This window comes from Bos indicus x Bos taurus, chromosome 25, assembly GCF_003369695.1.
Source record: "Bos indicus x Bos taurus breed Angus x Brahman F1 hybrid chromosome 25, Bos_hybrid_MaternalHap_v2.0, whole genome shotgun sequence".
Taxonomy (NCBI): domain Eukaryota; kingdom Metazoa; phylum Chordata; class Mammalia; order Artiodactyla; family Bovidae; genus Bos; species Bos indicus x Bos taurus.
Genome location: NC_040100.1, coordinates 24,220,439 through 24,241,013, shown reverse-complemented (window position 1 = coordinate 24,241,013; position 20,575 = coordinate 24,220,439). Strand labels below are relative to the sequence as shown.

The 20,575-nt window shown below is 42.8% G+C and overlaps 1 protein-coding gene across 3 annotated transcripts in view; it reads left to right on the top strand.

Annotated features, from left to right (window-relative positions):
• ACSM1 (acyl-CoA synthetase medium chain family member 1) overlaps positions 1–15,951 on the top strand; it is a 64,368-nt gene extending 48,417 nt beyond the window's left edge. For all 3 annotated transcript variants that reach the window (XM_027527236.1, XM_027527235.1, XM_027527234.1), the window contains exons 5-14: positions 716–856; positions 1,618–1,777; positions 3,650–3,729; positions 5,930–6,053; positions 8,469–8,549; positions 9,111–9,212; positions 11,950–12,077; positions 12,996–13,095; positions 14,071–14,190; positions 15,613–15,951. In XM_027527236.1, the coding sequence (XP_027383037.1) occupies positions 716–856; positions 1,618–1,777; positions 3,650–3,729; positions 5,930–6,053; positions 8,469–8,549; positions 9,111–9,212; positions 11,950–12,077; positions 12,996–13,095; positions 14,071–14,190; positions 15,613–15,699 (1,123 nt within the window). In that variant the 3' untranslated portion in view covers positions 15,700–15,951. The remainder of the gene's footprint in view (positions 1–715; positions 857–1,617; positions 1,778–3,649; positions 3,730–5,929; positions 6,054–8,468; positions 8,550–9,110; positions 9,213–11,949; positions 12,078–12,995; positions 13,096–14,070; positions 14,191–15,612) is intronic.
• Positions 15,952–20,575: the final 4,624 nt, after the last annotated feature.

Here is a 20,575-nt window from a genome sequence, read left to right as displayed (position 1 = left end):
GGTGGCTCAGTAGTAAAGAAATCACCTGCGAAGTAGGAGATGCAGGAGACGTGGGTTAGATTCCTAGGTCAGGAAGATCACTTGGAGAAAGAAATGGCAACTGACTTCAATATTCTTGCCTGGGAAATCCCATGGGCAGAGGAGCCTGGAGGACTGTAGTCCATGGGGTCACAAAGAGTTAGACACGACTGAGCATGCATGGGACTCAGCAACTAAACAACAACAAAGCTAGTCTGTGTAAAAAACAAGGTTAGCAATGTGACTAAAAGCACAGTGTATGCATCAGACTGAGTTTGAACCCTGGCTCTGCAACTTGCTGGCTATACGTCTTTAGGTAAGTTACCTAATCATTCTGAGCCTCCATTTCCTCATCTGCAAAAGGTGCATAAAAGCATTACTTACCTCTTAGGGTTGCTCTGAATAGTGAATGAATTCTTACTTGTAAATCATATAGAGCCTTGTCCAGAATCATAGGAAATACTATTTCGGTGTTTGTTAAATTAAGAAATAATCCATCATATTTTCCCCATTTTTTAAAATGCAGAAATGTCAGGTCACCTATCTGAGCCTCCCATAAACTTTCTTTGATGCCTAATACTGGGAGTTACAAACCCCATTTTTCTAACTCAAAGCCTCATATTGTTTCTTTTGCTTCCCCAGAGAATGAAATAGTAAGAAACATGACTTCTGTCCTTTGTACTGAATTCCTTTGCAGATCAGCCTCCCCAGATCACATCTGTATTAAGTCAAAGACCCTGGACCCAATGGCCATCTTCTTCACCAGTGGGACCACGGGCTTCCCCAAGATGGCAAAGCACAGCCACGGATTCGCTTTACGATCCTATTTCCCAGCATGGTAGGAAAGAGGGCACCAACTTAGAAGCTGGGCCACAGATACGGGGTGGAGTGTGCATCTGTATGTGCTGGGAAAGGAACTCTAGGTGGAATTGACCCCGTCCTGTTTATTCTTTTTGCTGTCTTTGGTTCACACCCCTGAAGGTGTGAGTATAGGCTAGGTATGAGTGTTTGCTGACAGACACCTCTGAATATCAAAAGAGGAACCTTTGGGTCCTACCTAAGCACCTTCAGAGGAGATGTAAAGGAGTGAGTGGAAACAGAAGGCATTCTGAAAACCACACAAATGACAAGCCTCTGTGTCCCTGTCAGTGGCTCCAGGGTTTGGTGGGAAAGATAAAATGCTCCAGCAGTGTGACCTTAAGTGGCAGATCCTCTCCCTCCTCAACTGTGGACAAACTGGTCATGAAGCCCAATCATGAGCTCTTAGGGAAGATAATATCTGAAACTAAGCCACACTAAGCCACTTCCCTATCGGGGAACAAACACAGAGCTGAAGCTGGGATAACTATTTAGTCAATGTTAAACCAAACTCTTCTCCCTCTTCTTCCCTTCCTCCAACTAATAATATTCAAACCAAACAATGTTCTATATATTTTCTAACTTTTTAACCAAACCAGGGGAAGAGAAGGCTTTTTGGAGACAGCTGATATCTGGACTAATGATAAACACTGAGTAGCAAAACCCTGAGGAATGAGGGTGTAAAGAAGGGGAGGATAGTAGTCACAATAGTATCTGAGGCCAACTGTATTTTGGAGATAGCAGGAAATTGTTGCAGCTGAAGATGTCTGATGTCTTCTGGTGCCTGTCAGACACAGGCTGGATTCTGGCTGCCTTGGGGTCCCTGCTTGAACCATGGACAGCGGGGTCTACAGTCTTTGCTCATCATCTGCCTCAGTTTGACCCTAAGGTCATTATAGAGGTAAGAAGATTAACCTTTCAACATCAACAAACTCCCAAAAGAAAGTCATTTCAAGCTCAAAAGTTTGCCCCAACTGAGAAATATTTTATTTAGCAAAGAAGTCTCTTAACACAACCCTGGCTCTGGGTTTCCTAAAGTGTGAAGCACTAAATCAGTCATTGTATCAGAATTACATCAAGATGTAACCTTGAAGAAAACACACATTCCAAACCTTTCCCTAGACCTATGGATCAGACTTTGTGGACTTGGGAACCAGAATATAATTTCTGAGAAATGAAAGCAAGCTCAGGTCTCATGGACCCTCGCTCTACCAGGGCCAGGTAGCTGGAGTGTGAATGTGTGTGTGTGTGTGTGTGTGTGTGTGTGTGTGTGTATACTCAGTTTAATGATGTATTTAGAAACAGAGGCCTTGGAATGTGGCAGATCTAGTTACTTATCCCATGTTTGACATTTATTAGTGGCACTCTGAGCTTCAGTTTCCTTATCTGTAAAGTGGGAGTTTTAGTGGTTGCTGCCTCCAAAATTGTTGGGAATATTAATGAGATTATGTGTGCTTAGCCCTGAAAGTAGCACATAGAAAATACTCAATAAATGGTAGCAGTTGCTGTTAAGTATACCTTATGACAGTAATCAAGGTCACCTGCATGAACACCTTCACTGTATTTCTCCTCACCTGAAAATTGTGTCTCCACTAACTCCCCTGCTTTATATGTCAGAGGCAGACATGCCTCTTCACCTCTCAAAGTCCAGCTCCCACTTGACACCTGCTGCCAGTCTTGTTCTTTTCCCTGCCCTCTGTTTGGAGCCCCTCTCTATTAATCTTAAACTCTCTAAACCTTTTCTCATGTATTTTCAATCTTTCGCTTTTCATTGATGCTACTCCTCAGTCAATAAACGTATTCAAAGTTCCTCATCCTAAAAATATCTTCCCTTCACCTTGGTACACATTGGACCAACCCTGTCTTTCCTTCCTTAATGTCAAATTGTTCCATGGAACATTCTCCACTTGCAACAGCCACAGCCTCTTTACCCCGCTTACTCCTGAACATTGCACTCTTCCAAGACTCTGCCCTCAGCTTTCCCTCCCTTCCAAGTAATTTCCTTCACTTCAGTTTCTCCAGCAGACGCTTCTACTCAGGTGGCTCTCGAAATTACCTCGTCTTTTCTCTCCCAGATAATTTCACCACATCTTTCTGCTGGTTGGTTAGGTCTATCTGATCATCCCTTCAGCAGCTGAAACTGTACCTTCCATTTCTCCTTCCCTGATCCTATATCAATATCTGCCTCTCCTTCATTATTTTCTGCCTTCATTCTACCAGTCTCTGAGGCATAAAGCTGCACAAATGACCTGAATCCCCCACCAGGTCCAATTCTCCTTTCCCTACAAGGGGTGTCCCTAAAGTCTCAGTGTATTTTAGACTTGAATTATTTCAAAGTATTAATTCTACAAATTTACTCCAAACTGCATTTGAAAGTTTGTTTACTATATTTTATACTTGTTACTTTCATGAATGTTTAATAATAAGCTTTTGAATTTACTTATTAATAGTTTCAATCTCTCTTATTGAAGATGGGAGATCGTGACTAAAATGAAAGATATGAAATTAAAATATTACTATTCATATTCACAAAACAAAACTTTCCCTCCATCAATTCTCTGACCAACACCTCAACTTAGGCTTTCTTTTGTTCCCCCAATAGTACCTGACACGTGCCATGTATGAAATTCATGCTCAATTTATATATTGAAAGAATTAACAAATGAATAAATGGGCTCCCCTAGAGGAAAGATCAGAATTAAAATGCTAATAACAGATCTGTATTTTAAACCTTAATTGTGAAAATAAAGTTTCTTTTCTCCTCACTTTTTAGACATTTTTCAAATACCCAATTACCCAATGCCTTGCTGCACCTTCTGTATATCGAATGATTTTGCAGCAGAATTACACCAGGTAAGGTAGAAGTGGCTGTGGCTGGTAACAAGAATATCTGGGTACCATTTTAAGTAATCTGATACACTGAAGTCTGTTTTCAACTATGGTTCTTTGCGGATACTCTGTGTGTGTGTGTGTGTGTATGGTAAGTGTTGGTGGTGATAATTAGCAGCCAGTCTACCCAAATGAAACATTCAGTGAACCTTCATCGTTTTGTTTCTTTTTCTTTTTTAAGCACTTTTGTTGTGAAATAAACATACAGAAAAATACATAAGATACACATTTACAGAGTAATGAGTTGTTGGAAACAAAACATCTATGTAACTACTCACTTAAGTCACAAAAAGAGAACATTGCCAGCACCCCAAAGCCCTTCTCATGCCTCCCCATCTCCCCAAAAGGAATCTACTATCTTGGCTTTCATGGTGTTCATTTCCTTATTTTTCCCTTAGTTTACCTCCTAAGGAAATATCCCCGAAAAATTGTTCTATTCTACCCGCTTTTGAACTTCATGTAATTATACATTATTCTGTAGTATCTGGCCTAGTTTTTCACTGTTATGTTTCTAAGATGTGTCTGCATTGTTACCTGATAGTGGAGTCAATTTTCATTACTATAAAATATCATATTTTATAAAAGTACCACATTTTTAATGAATTCTATTAATGGACATTTGGATATGTTTCATTTGGGACTATTGATTAATGCTACATCGAATTCTTGCACATGTATAGTGATGCATAAACACACATTTCTGTAGAACTTCTCTGGGAAAGGAATTGTTAGGTCACACTGACATCGCACGCTACTTCTTTGTTTTCCAAAGTATTGAACCAATGTATGCTCCCACTGGGAGGGTAGGAGAAGTCCTATTGTTCCATATCTTCGGTAGTATTAGTTATTGTCAAAGTTTTAAATTTTGCCAACTTAATGTGTTTGTATTCTCTGGTTTTGTTTTTGCATTTCCACATGTTTGTGGATTATTTTTTAACTAACTTGAAATCTGTTCTTTGAACCTTATGGTCACTTATATAACTCTTATATAACTTACATAACTCTGAAAGTGAAATGGCTACTTCAAAATCAGAGCTAATGTTTTAGACTTAAGAGTTAAAATATTAAGGAGTTCAGTTTATTAAGACAACTGAAATACAGCTTGATTTTACTCATGAACCCTCAATCTAGTTGAAATATGTTTCCAACTTTACTTCAAATCTTATATTTCAGTCTCTTCTTGCGACAACCCCGAGAAGGTGACCAAACCTAGTTAAAGTTCAACCAGGGCTTAACTATTGACTCCACTGGACACTCTGCCCATTTTATGTATTTCAGATAAAGCTCAATAAGAATGAGAAACATGCGCTCAATGAAACCAGTCATCCTGTCCTTTACTACTGGCTCTGTTTGTACCAAGAGAGAGTGATAAGGGAGTCTGCCACCTCCCTCATTCCTAGAAGTTGTCCCAGCTCAGCACTATGCCAACTGGTACTAAGACCTCAATCCCATTTACCCACTTCCTTCAGGGAATCCATCGTTTTGTGATAGTTTCTGTGTCATTTATGGACATTTTCATGGAGAAATCGAGGAGAGGAGTTACACACACAACGTACTTGGAAAACTACTGCGAACGTTCACAGCAGACATTTCTGTTCAGTCCAGAATCCTTCAGGGCTGCTGCCTGTGATCCTTTTCTTTTCTTACAGAAAGCTCACTCTTCCTGATGTCCTGAGCAATTCATTTCCAACCCCTAATTTGTGTTCTCCAGCCAGAGAATAAACAAAAGCTCTTCAATTCATATAAGTCCACTGAAGGCAGTATAGTTTTATTATCATCCTAGCATACCCTTGGGGTCTTATCCCTCAGTCCTTATGGTTTATAAAATATCCCTTTAGCTACACATAATGTTTAGAATGAGTTCTAAGCACACTCCCCACCCCCATTAGATCAACATCCAAATTCAATCCTGATCTCTGTGATTTAACCCATTAGACTCACCACAACCACCACTTACCTTCTTCTAGAGGAGTTAACAGGGACCAAATGGAAATGAGTACCTTCCACTTGGATCTGACCATTAGTAAATGCCCAGAAGGCAAGTAAGAAAGTGAAGAAGTAGAAGGATGAATGATCCAGATGACAGTGCTCTTAACATCCCGGGCCTAAAGTAGAGCACCCAAGCCTAATCTGAGCCTCTGTTGACACTTTGCCTTCTGCTCAGTCTTAGGTTCCCCACTCTGGAACACTGCTGTACTGGTGGGGAAGCCCTGCTGCCCGAGGAGCAAGAACAGTGGAAAAGACAGACAGGTGTTCTGCTCTACCAGGCCTATGGACAGTCAGAAGCGGTAGGTGAAATGTCCCTTCTGGACCAGTCAAGATGTGCTTATCCACTGACCTCACGAGATAAGTTGCATCATGCTGAGGATGTGCAAAGGCACCAATGTGTGCACAGCATTGCTCAAAGCCAGTGGGAGGCTTCAGAGCTCTTAGCTAATTTATCCCAAACAAATTGACAGAAAAGACAATTCACAGCTCATCCATTTGTCAAAAGACCAACGTGCTGAAAACTACTGGACAAAGACTTATAAAAGGGTCTAAGGGCATGGTGCCACTGTACCTGTGATAATTGGTGTAAGGGAGCCCAGGAAGGGCAGTGGGACAGATGGCATTCTCCAGAAACATGCAGGCCACCACCACAGAGCCTGTCCACTTCACCATCCCTTCCTAGGCAGCAACTAGAGGAGCAGGCAAGAACTGGTACTAGAAGTTCACTAGTTCATTTCTGCCTGTTTAGAGAACATACAGCTTGGATTGTGAGACACTAGCACGGGGAGAGACTTCTATATACACCCCCATATACACACAATGTAATCCCCAAAAGGATCACTAACCAGTCAGGTAGGCAGGGTCTTCATAGTATCATGCGTGTCTTAACCTCAAGGACTTTATCCATGATAGTGTGAGCAGGTACCTTTCTTCCAACACTTTCTCAATCCATTTTCCATGCTGGACCAAGCAGTTTTCCCCTACCTCCCTATCATCCCTTTAGGTGACAGAGGGATGACTGTCGTCTCAGGACCTGTAGCAAAATAGATGTTCTAGACCCAATTCACTTGTCTGACATTATTCTCTAAAACAAAAATTAAAGAATCAGTTTTGGGGTCTGCTTCCAGGTCCAAGAAATGTTAAGACTCTAGGTATGTCCTTGCTGGTTTACAGTTTATATTCGGACAAGGAGAATGAGGTTAGAACTACACACCACACTCATGACACTTGATCCTTTTTCTCAATGACTCATAACAGAAAACTCCAATACCTAGATGGTGCTTTATTTCACCAAACATTTTCACACCTGTCCACGCATCTGTGCAACATTTTCTACATGCCTATAGTGTGAGCAGTGACAGCAGAGGAGAAAATGCTTCCTCTTCCAGGAGCTCAGACCCCAGTCCAGATCTCAGCCTTCCAGTTACAGGTTTCAAGACTGTAGGCAAATTACTGAGTCTTGCTGAGTTGAGCTTTCCCATCTCTGAAATGGAAATGCAATGCCAATCTTGCCAGGTTGTGATAAGGTAAATGGAAGAAACTATACACATTTCTGGGCACAGTGCTGAACTCTTACTGCATTTATGGTTTTCATTGTTGGTTTTTAGGTAGATATTGTGTTTAGATGCTGGAGGTGCAAGGATGGGTGGGACATCTCTATTCTCTGAATGCTCATTATCTACTGAGGGAAACAGACTAACAAAAACAAACATAATGCCCCACTGGCAACAATGGAAGTGTGGGGGAAAATACTACAGAAAGAAAATCTTCCAACTTACTTTTCTTGGGACCTGAATGATAGTTAGAAGTAGTTGTTTACTGAATACTTGATGTATGCCTGGCTCACACTCAAAAGCACTCAAAGTGATAAATGTTATAATTATCCTCTTTTGACAGAGAGGACATCAAGGGGGATTAATTGGTATGTGGCTAGTAAAGGGTGGAGTCAAGATTCAACCTGTGGTCTATCTGGATATAAAGCTCTTAACTCTAGGAAGAATGATATTTTGAAAGTGAAAATGAAGTCGCTCAGTCGTGTCCACCTCTTTGCGACCCCGTGGACTGTAGCCCACCAGGCTCCTCTGTCCGTGGGATTCTCCAGGCAAGAATACTGGAGTGGGTTGCCATTTCCTTCTCCAGGAGATCTTCCTGACCCAGGGGTCGAACCCAGATTTCCTGCATTGCAGGCAGACGCTTTAACCTCTAAGCCACCAGGGAAGCCCAAATAATATTATAGAGAACCGTTAAGAAGGAAAAAGCTTCATCAGGAAGACCAAAGGAGCAGGGCAGTGCAAAGGGGACAACATGAACTATGTGAATAATTTCAACACAACTCTGAAAAGTAGTTGAGGCAGCTCCAAGTAAGTGTTTATTAAATGGGTTCATGGCCTTCCTCTGGGACACTGACACATGTCCAGTATAAAGTGTGAACTCCACACCCTACATTATATGCCCCCAGCCTGGAGCTGACTCCTCTGCTTCTTCTTGGCCTCTCCCACTGGAATCAGACCCAGCATCAGGCTCAGTCCCAGTTCATGTCAGATGCAGTGAATGCCTGCTGACTAGAATTGGGTCAATGCCTTCCAGCTTCCCCACAAGGGCTCTTTGCACAGCATTAAATGACATTTGTGAGCATGGATGCTGTGTTTGATTCTTGAAGCTTTGTGATCAGCCTAGACTCTTGGCCAACTCCAGTTCTCTTCTTTTGTAAACAGGGAATAAGCTGTGGCACTCTCCGGGGGATGAAGATCAAGCCAGGTTCCATGGGGAAGGCCATCCCACCCTTTGACATTCAGGTTTGATGGGAAAGATATTGGCAGAGAGCAGTTAGTGTTTGGCTAAGATTAGACCATTGTGTGGCAGGAGATGACAGAACCAGCCATGCCTCCCAGTTGTCCTTTCTACTCTCTGCCTACATTTCCTCTAATTTCCTGGGGAAGTTTCTGTTGAGAAATGTCCTGGGCATGAGTGCAATGTTCTGGGCATGAGTGCAGCTTTCCGGGATGTCCAGAGGCCTCGCTCACCTAGCCTGGAGAAAGAGTACTCACTGTAGCGCTGGAGGCTCTCTCCACTGCTGGTGCTTTTAGTCTTTCCTGATCCATATTTTCTAGCTTGAAGACACATTTGGGATGTGTATATATCTATGAAACAAATAGATTCACCCATGACTTGGATTTCTCCATTTGCTGGCTTCAAAGACTTCTGACAGTTTTATTATTTTCTGAGAGGGCTCCTGTATCACAACCCCTTTCCGCAGTTACCCCTACTGTGTCACATGAATAGGCCAGGCAATATTTGAGTGGGGCAGGAATGTTGGGGATCCTTGCAGGGTGGGATTCACAGATCTCTTGCTCCAGATCATTGATGACAAGGGCAATATCCAGCCTCCCAACACGGAAGGAAACATTGGCATCAGGATCAAGCCCACCAGGCCCATAGGCCTCTTCATGTACTATGAGGTAAGAACACACCATCTGCTTCCAAACAGCTCCAAGAATCCTCACAGGGAGTTGTGTAGGTGATAACAGACTAAACTCAACTCTGCATTCTGAAACGTCTTCCATCTTCCTTTATTCACGCCAGGTCAATGAAATCTGTTCTAATTAATCTCAAAGCCCTTATTCTCACATCCCTTTCTACATAACCCATCTGACACTTACAGGATGACTAATGGAGTAGAAAACAGCTTAACTTCAGAACCAACAGACTTGAAGTCCAACTATCTTTTATGGTTAAGAATGTTGGCTTTGAATGGGTTCAAATCATACCAACATACCACCAACAGGATGGACACAAATCTATTAAATCTTGCTGAGCCTCCAGGGGTGTCTTTATCCCCTATTTCAGAGGAAAAAACTGCATATTGAAAAATTGACATGTTTTCCCTAAGACAAAATAAAGGGCAGGATTAGAGTTCAAGGTGATGTGTTTTAGGCCCCAAACTCTAAATGAGAAATTCAGAGATTAGAGAAATCTACAATAAAGGAATCTACAATAAATATAAAGAAACCTGCTATAACTCTTCATCAGACAAACTCTGGCTAGCAGTGGCCACCGAAAGGAAATTCTTAGCTTCCAAGATTGACTGTGGAAGTGTAGACAAGCCCTGAAACTGATCTCAGACTCCATCTCCTTTCTGTAAAGTCACAGCCACTGGTGTCATTGTTGTCCTCACACTATGGCCTGAAGTGGGAAGGGAATCCTGGTTCTCTCATGGTCCTATGCTGAGAAGCAAATATGCAAGTCTTAGCCTTATTCTCAGTAGCACAATTTAAAGGTTGGATAAAAGAGAAATACAGAGTAACAGGCATACAGATCATCAGTCCTTAATCCTGTTTACAAGTTAGAATGATTTGAGGAAATATTTTTTAAATGGTAGGATCCAACCACAGAGATTCTTGTTAAATTGAACTGGGGTGGTCAAGAGAAATTACTTTAAAAAAATTGTACATGACGTATTTTATTTTGCAAAAATGTCTTCACATATGGCCACATCGATTTCTCCCATTTCACATGTTCTCATGGCAAAGAGACATCACTGTTCCATTAAGATTTGTTGATTTATATTCTGTTCTTTCATTTCCTTTTTCTTGAAGTAAAATATATACATACATGTAACATAAAGTTTACTCTTTTCACTATTCTTGAGCATACAATTCAGTAGCACTGAGTAAAATTTAGAATATTGAACAACCATCACCCCTATGCATCTGCAGAAAAATTTCACCATTCCCAGAAGAAATTCTGTTCCCACTGAACTGTAGCTCTCTACTCCCCTTCCACGTGCTTGTTCTATCCATTATTGAAAGTAATATATTGAACTCTTCCATTTTTATTATAGAACTGCGTATGTCTCCCTTGAATTCTGTCAATGTTTACTTTATATTATTCTGATTTCTCCCTTTATATAATTCTGATTTCTCCCTGTCAGTGTTTGCATCAAATATTTGGTACTAGGCTGTCAAATGCATATTTGCTTCTAAACATTATATAGTCTTGGTGAGTTAACCCTTTTTTCAATATATAATATCCTTTTCTTATCACTTGTAACACATTTAACTTCAGGTTTACTTTGTTTACTATTTGATAGCTATCTCAGCTCTCTTTTGGCTCCTAATTGAAGGGAATATCTTTTTCCACACATGTGAGTGCAGATAAAAAATCTGAGTAAGATTTGTGGATGGTATCAATATCAGTGTCCTAGTTGTGATATTGAACATTATTTTTGCAAGATGTTACTATGGGGAGAAACCATGTAAAGGTAGGTAAGATCGCTCTTATTATTTCATATGAAAGTGAAAGTGTTAGTTGCTTAGTCATGTCCAACTCTTTGGGACCCCATGGACTGTAGCCCGCCAGGCTCCTCTGTCCATGGAATTCTTCAGGCAGGAATACTGGAGCTGGTTGCCATTTCCTTCTCCAGAGAATCTTCCCAACCCAGGGATTGAACCTGGGTCTCCTACATTGCAGGCAGATTCTTTACCATATGAGCCACTAGGGAAGCCCATATTATTTCTTATTCTGTGCTTAGTCATTTAGTTGTGTCCCACTCTTTGTGACCTCATGGACTGTAGGCTGCCAGGCTCCTCTGCCCGTGGGGATTCTCCAGGCAAGAATACTGGAGTTGGTTGCCATTTCCTCCTCCAGGGGATATTCCCAACCCAGGGATCGAACCCACCTTTCTCACTTCACAGGTGGATTCTTTACCATCTGGACCACCAGAGAAGTCCAATTATTTCTCATAACTGCATGCAAATATACAATTATCTTAAAAGTTTAATTAAAACACCATTTTCACAGTCTTTGTGTGAGGCTCAAATAGGTAATCTTTTGAGAAGAAAATTCATTCAGCAAACATTTATTGACATCTCCCATCTGTCCAGGCACTGTGTGAATGCTGAGCTTATAAGAGTGAATAAAATAAATGGAATTACACTCTGGTAGAAATTTTATTCTACTGGAGTACCACACAAAACTGAGTTGTTATTTTTTTTAATGCTCTTAAAATTTGCTTAGTATTGTTCACTATTTTACCAGTAGCATGCATTGAGTGCTTGCATGCAATGAAAATAGAGAGATATAAAAACTGCCCAAGTCAGGTAGAGCAGGATTTGAAGCCAGTATCTGAACCCTGTGTTGAGGCTCATCATCTCTAAACTCATTGCTTTCAACAAAGGAGTGCTGTTCTCTTTGCAGAATAACCCAGAGAAAACAGCTGAAGTGGAATGTGGGGACTTTTATAACACTGGGGACAGAGCAACTATTGACGAAGAGGGCTACTTCTGGTTCCTTGGGAGGAGTGACGATGTCATCAATGCATCCGGGTAGGTGTAGCTGACCCTGAGCCAGAAGGTATCACTCTCATATGCCTCGTGGGATCTAGCTTGCCCAGATCCTTCGTGCACTGGTGGTGGACTCTCAGCCTAGTTCTGAACCATGGTAAGTCATCATGCAATTTAAAGGGACTGGGAAGGAAAACTTTACTTTGGTCCCTCTTTGCTGAGGGAGCTTATTCTGTGTGCTCCTCTGATGAAGCACACACCACAAAAAAACATAACAACAACAATAATAAAATTCACCTTTATGGAATATGTATTATGTGACAGCGCTCTGTGCAGTGTCTTATACAATCCACTTCTCAATGCTAGAAGGCAGCTGTGACTATGCCCATTCTATTTTTTTTTTTTTTTTTTAATTTTAGGGGAGGAGGCCCACACTGTGCAGCATGAGGGATCTTATTTCCCTGAGTGGGAATTGAACCTGTGCCCTTGGCAGTGGAAGCACAGAGTCCTAACCACTGAACCACCAGGGAATTCCCTTGATTATGCTCATTTTACTTGAGGAAACTGAATCAGTGACCAGTGGAGAAAAACTTGCCTGAAGTTTCCAAGACAGTAGAGGGTACAGCCCAGATTTAAACTAAAATGGTCTGATTCCAATTCTGTTGTCCCTAAGTCTTAAATAATTTATAAAGGAAATAAAATGACACATTACATAGTTTAGGAACAGGATGTAAAATTTCAACAAATGTTGAAGATAAAGAGTTTTTATGCCAGAGGAAGCTGCTTGACTTCAGGAATCCACATTTCAGTCCTCTTACACAGCCTTTGCACAGGCCTCTGGCTCCCTGTGACAGTTCCCCTCTGTGCCAGGGGAAGATGTATCTCTCCAAAAGGTGAGACCTGAGGGCCTGGGTCACCCTAGCCCTAGAATTTGCTCAAAAGGAACCATTGGTCCTGCAGATACCGCGTTGGGCCAGCAGAAGTAGAGAATGCCCTGGCAGAGCACCCAGCGGTGGCTGAGTCTGCTGTGGTGAGCAGCCCGGACCCGGTTCGAGGCGAGGTGAGGAGGAAGACATGGGGTCATCGTGGCTGGGTGTGGGACTGGGGAGACATGTCCATGCATGGTCCAGGCCCATACCTACCCAGCCTTGGGTGGAGGGAGGGCAGTGTACATGTGCACTTAACACTATGTGGACATCAGGGGGCACTGTGGCCTCATCTGTGACTGAAATGCTGATTGGGAATGCGGCTGCTGATGCCATCTAGGAGTTAATGAACCCTTTCTATGCACCAGTTTATTTATCCCTCACAGAGCACAATGAATTAATGACTCTTTTCATACCTTTTTACAGAGAAGGAAACAGAGGCATGAAGAGGTTAAATAACTTGTCTGGATTACGCAGCTAATGAGTGGTAGAGTCAAAAGGGAAATTGAGGACTCTGGGTCCAGAGGATACATTCATTGATTCAGCAAGTGTTCATTGAACACCTTCTGTGTACAATCCCTGTGAAATTAAATGAAGACATAAGTAATAATATGAAACTAGTAGATTACCAACATTTATTAAGTGCCAAGTTTTAACAATTATTAAATGTCCATAGAACTCTACCTACCTAGTGAAAATGGTGATAACAATGAGAGGAATGCAGATAAATTTAAACTAGCTTCATGTTTTATATGCATTATCTCATGGAATCTTTACATAAACCTGATGAAGAATGAACCTCTTTTCTCCCCATTTCACAGGAAAGGAAATTGAGATTGAGAAGTTAAGTGACTTTTCCAGGGCAAAAAGTGGAAATCACAAGTATTCAGATTTCTAAAAGCTCAACTGTCCGTTTGTTTTTCCATTAATGTAATGAGCATTTACCCTTTGTTTTATTTTTGGCCACGCAGTGTGGTATAGTAAGTGGGATCTTAGTTCCCTGACCAGGGATGGAGCACTGCCCTCTGCTGCAGAGGAGAGTCTTAACCCCTGGAAGTGCCAAGCATTTACTTTTTGAACTGAGTCTCCACGCTGGTTCTTTACTGCAGGTAGTGAAGGCATTTATTGTCCTGAACCCGGAATTCTCGAGCCGTGACCCAGGCGAGCTCACCAAGGAGCTGCAGCAGCATGTCAAGTCAGTGACAGCCCCATACAAGTACCCGAGGAAGGTGAGCGAGAGCAGCTGGGTGGGGTCTGGTCCCTTTGAGCGCTTCTGGGGATTCCACTGCCTCGGTCTCATAGGATGTTGTGTAGCTGGGGTGAAGCAGAAGCACCCAAGAGAATTAAAAGTTTTGCCTACAGAAGAAGCTTTTCAGTTTATGGGTGTTGGGGAGCCCACTTAATTGGATAGAACCTCTATCCTGTGTCAGAAACTCATCCATTGCTGGCTTGTCAACCTAAAGAAAAAATACTAGACAATTGTCCAAAGATATCCACGTAAATTATTTATAATCTTTCAAAATTTGAAAAAGACATCCAAATCAGCAACTTCCAAACTTTTGAAAAACATTATTTGTAGTGAAATATACATTTTATATTGCCATCCAGTATACATATATGTACATAACAAAGAAAAATTAGCAAAACGATATTTATCCTAACAACATGTAATACATTCTGATACTTTTTATTCAACTTCATTTGTTTTAAATACCATGAACAACATACAAAAAATGTTCAACAATAGATAAAGGATTAAATTATTCAAGAAATTTAATATTATTCTGCAACTTAAAATGTGATTTTTATTTTTAACATAAAAATATCATGACAATATAGTATTGAGATAAAAATGCAGGCTATGAAAGAATATATATAATACTATACTATTTGTTGGAGAAGGCAATGGCAACCCACTCCAGTACTCTTACCTGGAAAATCCCATGGATGGAGGAGCCTGGTAGGCTGCAGTCCATGGGGTCACGAAGAGTCAGACATGACTGAACAACTTCAGTTTCACTTTTCACTTTCATGCATTGGAGAAGGAAACGGCAACCCACTCCAGTGTTCTTGCCCAGAGAATGCCAGGGAAGGGGGAACCTGGTGGGCTGCCGTCTATGGGTTCGCACAGAGTTGGACACGACTGAAGCGACTTAGCAGCAGCAGCAGTTAAGAAGGGTTAGATGTTACTGTGGGTAACAAACAGCCCCGAATTTGTAGTGGATTGTAACAAGGAAGAGGTCTTTCTTGCTCATGCCACTTGTCCACCATGGCTTTCCTGGGGCCTTTGTTCCACATCTTCTCATCTTGGGACCAGGATAAAGGAGCAACTGCTTTGTAGGTACCCGCCAGAGTACTAGAAGAGATGCACAGAGAAGGTGGCCTGTCTCAATGATTCCCAGCTTTTTTATTAGAGGTGGCATACTTCACTCCTACTCATATGTCATTGGCCAAAGTACATCAAAGGGCTGCATCCAACTTCAGAGGGTAGGAGAAGAATCTGACAAAAATGGTGGAACCAGACTGTCCCATGGTGTCCACCTGTCTGGGGGTCTGTGAAGGGGCAAAGAAGGAGAGCTGCTGGGAGTTGATTGAAAATGATGGGGGTCAGGGGAACTCAACTGGAATGGGTTTGCTTTACCTTCATCCAGGTGGAGTTTGTCTCAGAGCTGCCCAAAACCATCACTGGCAAGATAAAGAGAAGTGAGCTTCGGAAGAAGGAGTTTGGTCAGAAGTAGTTGGCAATAACTTCTGAAGTCATCCTGTGATCTTGGCCAAATTCCTAACTGCCTCAGTTTCCTCACGATGGTGAGATGAGGAGAGGAATGTTGAGAGCGGTGACCTGAAAGAGAACCAGGAAGGCTAACATTCCAGCATTTTGGCACTTTTAAATTAATATCAGTCACTATCCTTTCTTCAAGTTCCCTGTTCCTCTCAGATTTCCCAGGTGAGCGCTCAGAGAGGAAATAAAATATTTGAGTTAACATCAACAGTGACTCTGTTGTGTGTTTATTTTGAGAAATCTTGTGCTAAATGCTCAGTTCAGTTCAGTCACTCACTCATGTCCCACTCTATGCGACCCATGGACTGCAGCATGCCAGGCTCCCCTGTCCAACACCAACTCCCTGAGCTTGCTCAAACTCATGTCCATTAAGTCAGTGATGCCATCCAATCATTTCATCCTCTGTCATCCCCTTCTTCTCCTGCCTTCAATCTTTCCCAGCATCAGGGTCTTTTTCAATGAGTCAGTTCTTTGCATCAGGTGGCTTCAGCCTCAGCATCAGTCCTTCCAATGAGTATTCAGGACTGATTTCCTTTTGGATTGACTGGTTTGATCTCCTTGCAGTCCAAGGGACTCACAAGAGTCTTCTCTAACACCACAGCTAAGTGCTGGCCCTCTGTAATTCCCAGAATCCCCATCAAAGATTGCCCCAGGGCCTGATTCTCCCTCCTGGTTCCAGAGACTCTGGATGACCCCTCACACTCATTCAATGACCAGGAGCTGAAGGTCTAGGAGGACAATCTGTGGGGCCCCAGGGATCTGGCTTACCTCTGCCCAACTAGAGAGTGAGGCAGGAGGCAGGGCATTTGTGGTGTCTAAGGAATGGAGTAGAGGGGAGGGCAGCCCAGCTTGGTGGCTACACTTCTCATCTGCCACCATCCAGTGGATCTGCTGCCTCTCCCCTGACTAATAATGCTGATGTTGGTGCTTGCAGATTGAGCTGGGGTCAGCACAGGTGAGTGAGAGTCCTACCCTCTGGGGACCCAGGAGTCCTGCAGGACTCCACCAGCTCTTCCAAGGGACCCAGGAGCTTTGTTCCCCAGCCTCTTCCCAGGGGCCCAAAATCCTCCCCAGACACCCCTCCTTATTATGCCATCCAGGGCCCTCTGATCCCCTTGGCCTGTGATTCTGTGAACTAATCCTTCACTCCATTCATCCATGCAGACGGAACCACCAAGAGGCTGGAAGGAGTGGAGGCAGTTCAGTTCAGTCGCTCAGTCATGTCCAACTCTTTGCAACCCCATGGACTACAGCACGCTAGGCTTCCCTGTCCATCACCAACTCCCAGAGCTTGCTCATACCCATGTCCATCAGGTTGGTGGACCATCTCATTCTCTGTCATCCCCTTCTCCTCCCGCCTTCAATCTTTCCCAGTCAGGGTCTTTTCTAATGAGTCAGCTCTTCGCATCAGATGGCCAAAGTATTGGAGTATCAGCTTCAGGACTGATTTCCTTTAGGGTTGACTGGTTTGGTCTCCTTGCAGTCCAAAGGACTCTCAAGAGTTCTCTAACACCACAGTTCAAAAGCATCAATTCTTCACATACAGCTTTCTTTATAGTCCAACTCTCATATCCATACATGACTCCTGGAAAAACCATAGCTTTGACAACACAGACCTTTGTCGGCAAAGTGATGTCTCTGCTTTTTAATACGCTGTGTGGGTTGGCCATAGCTTTTCTTTCAAGGAGCAAGCGGGAGGCAGAAGGAGTGGAGGCAGAAGAGGTTGAATCTGGGAGTGAGAAAAGCACACACCGTCACCCTTCTCACCCATTCCTGGGGGTCACCGATAGGCAGATCCCCTCTGCAGCTGCCCTCGGGTGTACAGATATACAGACTCATAAGGAAATACACAGACACCACAGACATGGAGACACTAGGCACAGAATCCCCCCAGCCTCCCCTGGGGACTCAGGTGGTGGGCTCATGTATGGCTCACATGCAGACCAACAAAGGCAATGACACTCTGAGGGGAACACACACACACACAGGTGCACACACTCAGGGCCACGGGAAACAATCGCATAGGACAGACCCACACATATTTTATGGAGGCACAAAACAAACATGCCGGCAGCTGCTGCTGCTGCTGCTAAGTCGCATCAGTCGTGTCCGACTCTGTGTGACCCCATAGACGGCAGCCCACCAGGCTCCCCCATCCCTGGGATTCTCCAGGCAAGAACACTGGAGTGGGTTGCCATTTCCTTCTCCAATGCATGAAAGTGAAAAGTGAAAGTGAAGTCGCTCAGTCATGTCCAACTCTTAGGGACCCCATGGACCGCAGCCTACCAGATTCCTCCATCCATGGGATTTTCCAGGCAAGAGTACTGGAGTGGGGGTGCCATTGCCTTCTCCGACATGCAGGCAGAGACAGATGCAAATACAGAACACAGACACATGCAAATAGATACAAAGAAGAAGACAGACAGATACAAAAAGGAACATCCAAAGGAACAGCAACTTCACATACAACACACTCCCATACATATAAAATACAAACACAACTCCAAGGATATATATGCCCTGAGACACATACACACATATCTAATATGTAAGGCCTGAGTCACAGACACACACAGATTTACACAACCAATGTACACTCAATTCGTGACAAAAATGCAAACACACAAGTGCATAGAGAGAAAAACAGAAAGACACTCAATAATAGTTGTGCAATGGAAAATTCAGTCACAATCGATATACTCACAGACGTAGAAACTCAGACATACAGGTCCATCCATGCAGACTTGTATAACCACAGTCACACTCATGCTGGAACCCATCTTTGTTAAAAGATGTGTGGGCACATTGAGGAGAACCCTGAATCAGGCCAAATATGGGCAAAAAGCACAACAAAGCAATATGACTGGCTAGAGGGAACGTGGAGAACTGCCCCCATGTAGCAATTTAAGCCACCTCAAAAACGTGACTCTAGCTTTCCACATGTACTTTTCTTCTAATAAGCTGTAGCTGCTTCACTATCTTCTGTAGTTGCTTAATTTTTTCTACAAAGAAGACAAGGGCCGAACTCCTTTTTCAAGCCCAATAGCCCTCATAGTCTAGTGGTTAAGATTCAGTGCTTTCACAGCCACAGCCTGGGTTTGATTCCCGGTCAAGAAACTAAGATCCCACTTTAGGCCACTGCACTCTGGAGATCAGCATGATCTGCCCCATCCAAACTGTCGTGGAAGGAAAGGTTTCGGCTACAAGCCATGAACAATGCTAGGATTCTTGGCCTCCAGAGGCGAGGAATTCGATCCGGGGTCAGTGATGAGGCTTGATCACGCAGAGCTTTTGTGTAATAAAGTTTTATTAAAGCATGAAAGAGATAGAGAAAGCTTCTGACATAGACCTCCGAAGGGGGCAGAAAGAGTGCCGCCTTGCTAGTTTGTAGCAAGAAGTTATTTATCTATCAGTTCAGTTTAGTTCAGTGGCTCAGTTGTGTCCAACTCTTTGTGACCCCCATGAACCACAGCACGCCAGGCCTCCCTGTCCGTCACCAACTGCCAGTCTACACAAACCCATGTCCATTGAGACAGTGATACCATCCAACCACATAATCCTCTGTCATCCCCTTCTCCACCTGTCCTCAATCTTTTCCAGCGTCAGGGTCTTTTCAACTGAGTCAATTCTTCGCATCAGGGGGCCAAAGTTTTGGAGTTTCAGCTTCAACATCAGTCCTTCCAATGAACACCCAGGACTGATATCCTTTAGGATGGACTGGTTGGATCTCCTTGCTGTCCAAGGGACTCTCAAGAGTCTTCTCCAACACCACAGTTCAAAAACATCAATTCTGCTGTGCTCAGCTTTCTTTATTGTTCAACTCTCATATCCGTACATGACTACTGGAAAAACAATAGCCTTGACTAGATGGACTTTTGTGGACAAAGTAATATCTCTGCTTTTTAATATGCTGTCTAGGTTGGTCATAATTTTCCTTCCAAGGAGTAAGTGTCTTTTAATTTCATGGCTGCAATCACCATCTGCAGTGATTTTGGAGCCCAGAAAAATAAAGTCAGCCACTGTTTCCACTGTTCCCCCATCTATTTGCCATGAAGTGATGGGACCAGATGCCATGATCTTCGTTTTCTGAATGTTGAGCTTTAAGCCAGCTTTTTCACTCTCCTCTTGCACTTTCTTCAAGAGGCTCTTTAGATCCTCTTCACTTTCTGCCATAAGGGTGGTGTCATCTGCATATCTGAGGTTATTGATATTTCTCCCGGCAATCTTGATTCCTGCTTGTGCTTCTTCCAGCCCAGCGTTTCTCATGATGTACTCTGCATAGAAGTTAAATAAGTAGGTTGACAATATACAGCCTTGACATACTCCTTTTCCTATTTGGAACCAGTCTGTTGTTCCATGTCCAGTTCTAACTGTTGCTTCCTGACCTTCATACAGGTTTCTCAAGAGGCAGGTCAGGTAGTCTGGTATTTCCATCTCTTTCAGAATTTTCCACAGTTTATTGATGCTAATTTGAGAAAGGAATTGCCTCAAAACTGAGAAAATGTCACCAGGCCCCTCACCCACATGTCTTTTCAGATAGCATTGGCACAACGTGAGTCATCCTGGGCCATAAAGCAATTGACATGAATCTTGAATAAAGGCAGATTTCCAAGCAAATACATAGTTCATTAATATAGCTTAAGAAAAATATTTCCATAAGAAAGACACATTGGTTAGCTCAAGGTTTGAGAAATGTTAAGTTCAGGTAGAACCAGATGTCATCATGGCAGCACAGAATTTTAAAAGAAACTTTCTAATGATGTATAGAGAAGGGGAAAAAAAAAGTCTGGTGCTTGTAGTTTCCTTCCTCCTGCCACTTAAGAGAGAGATTA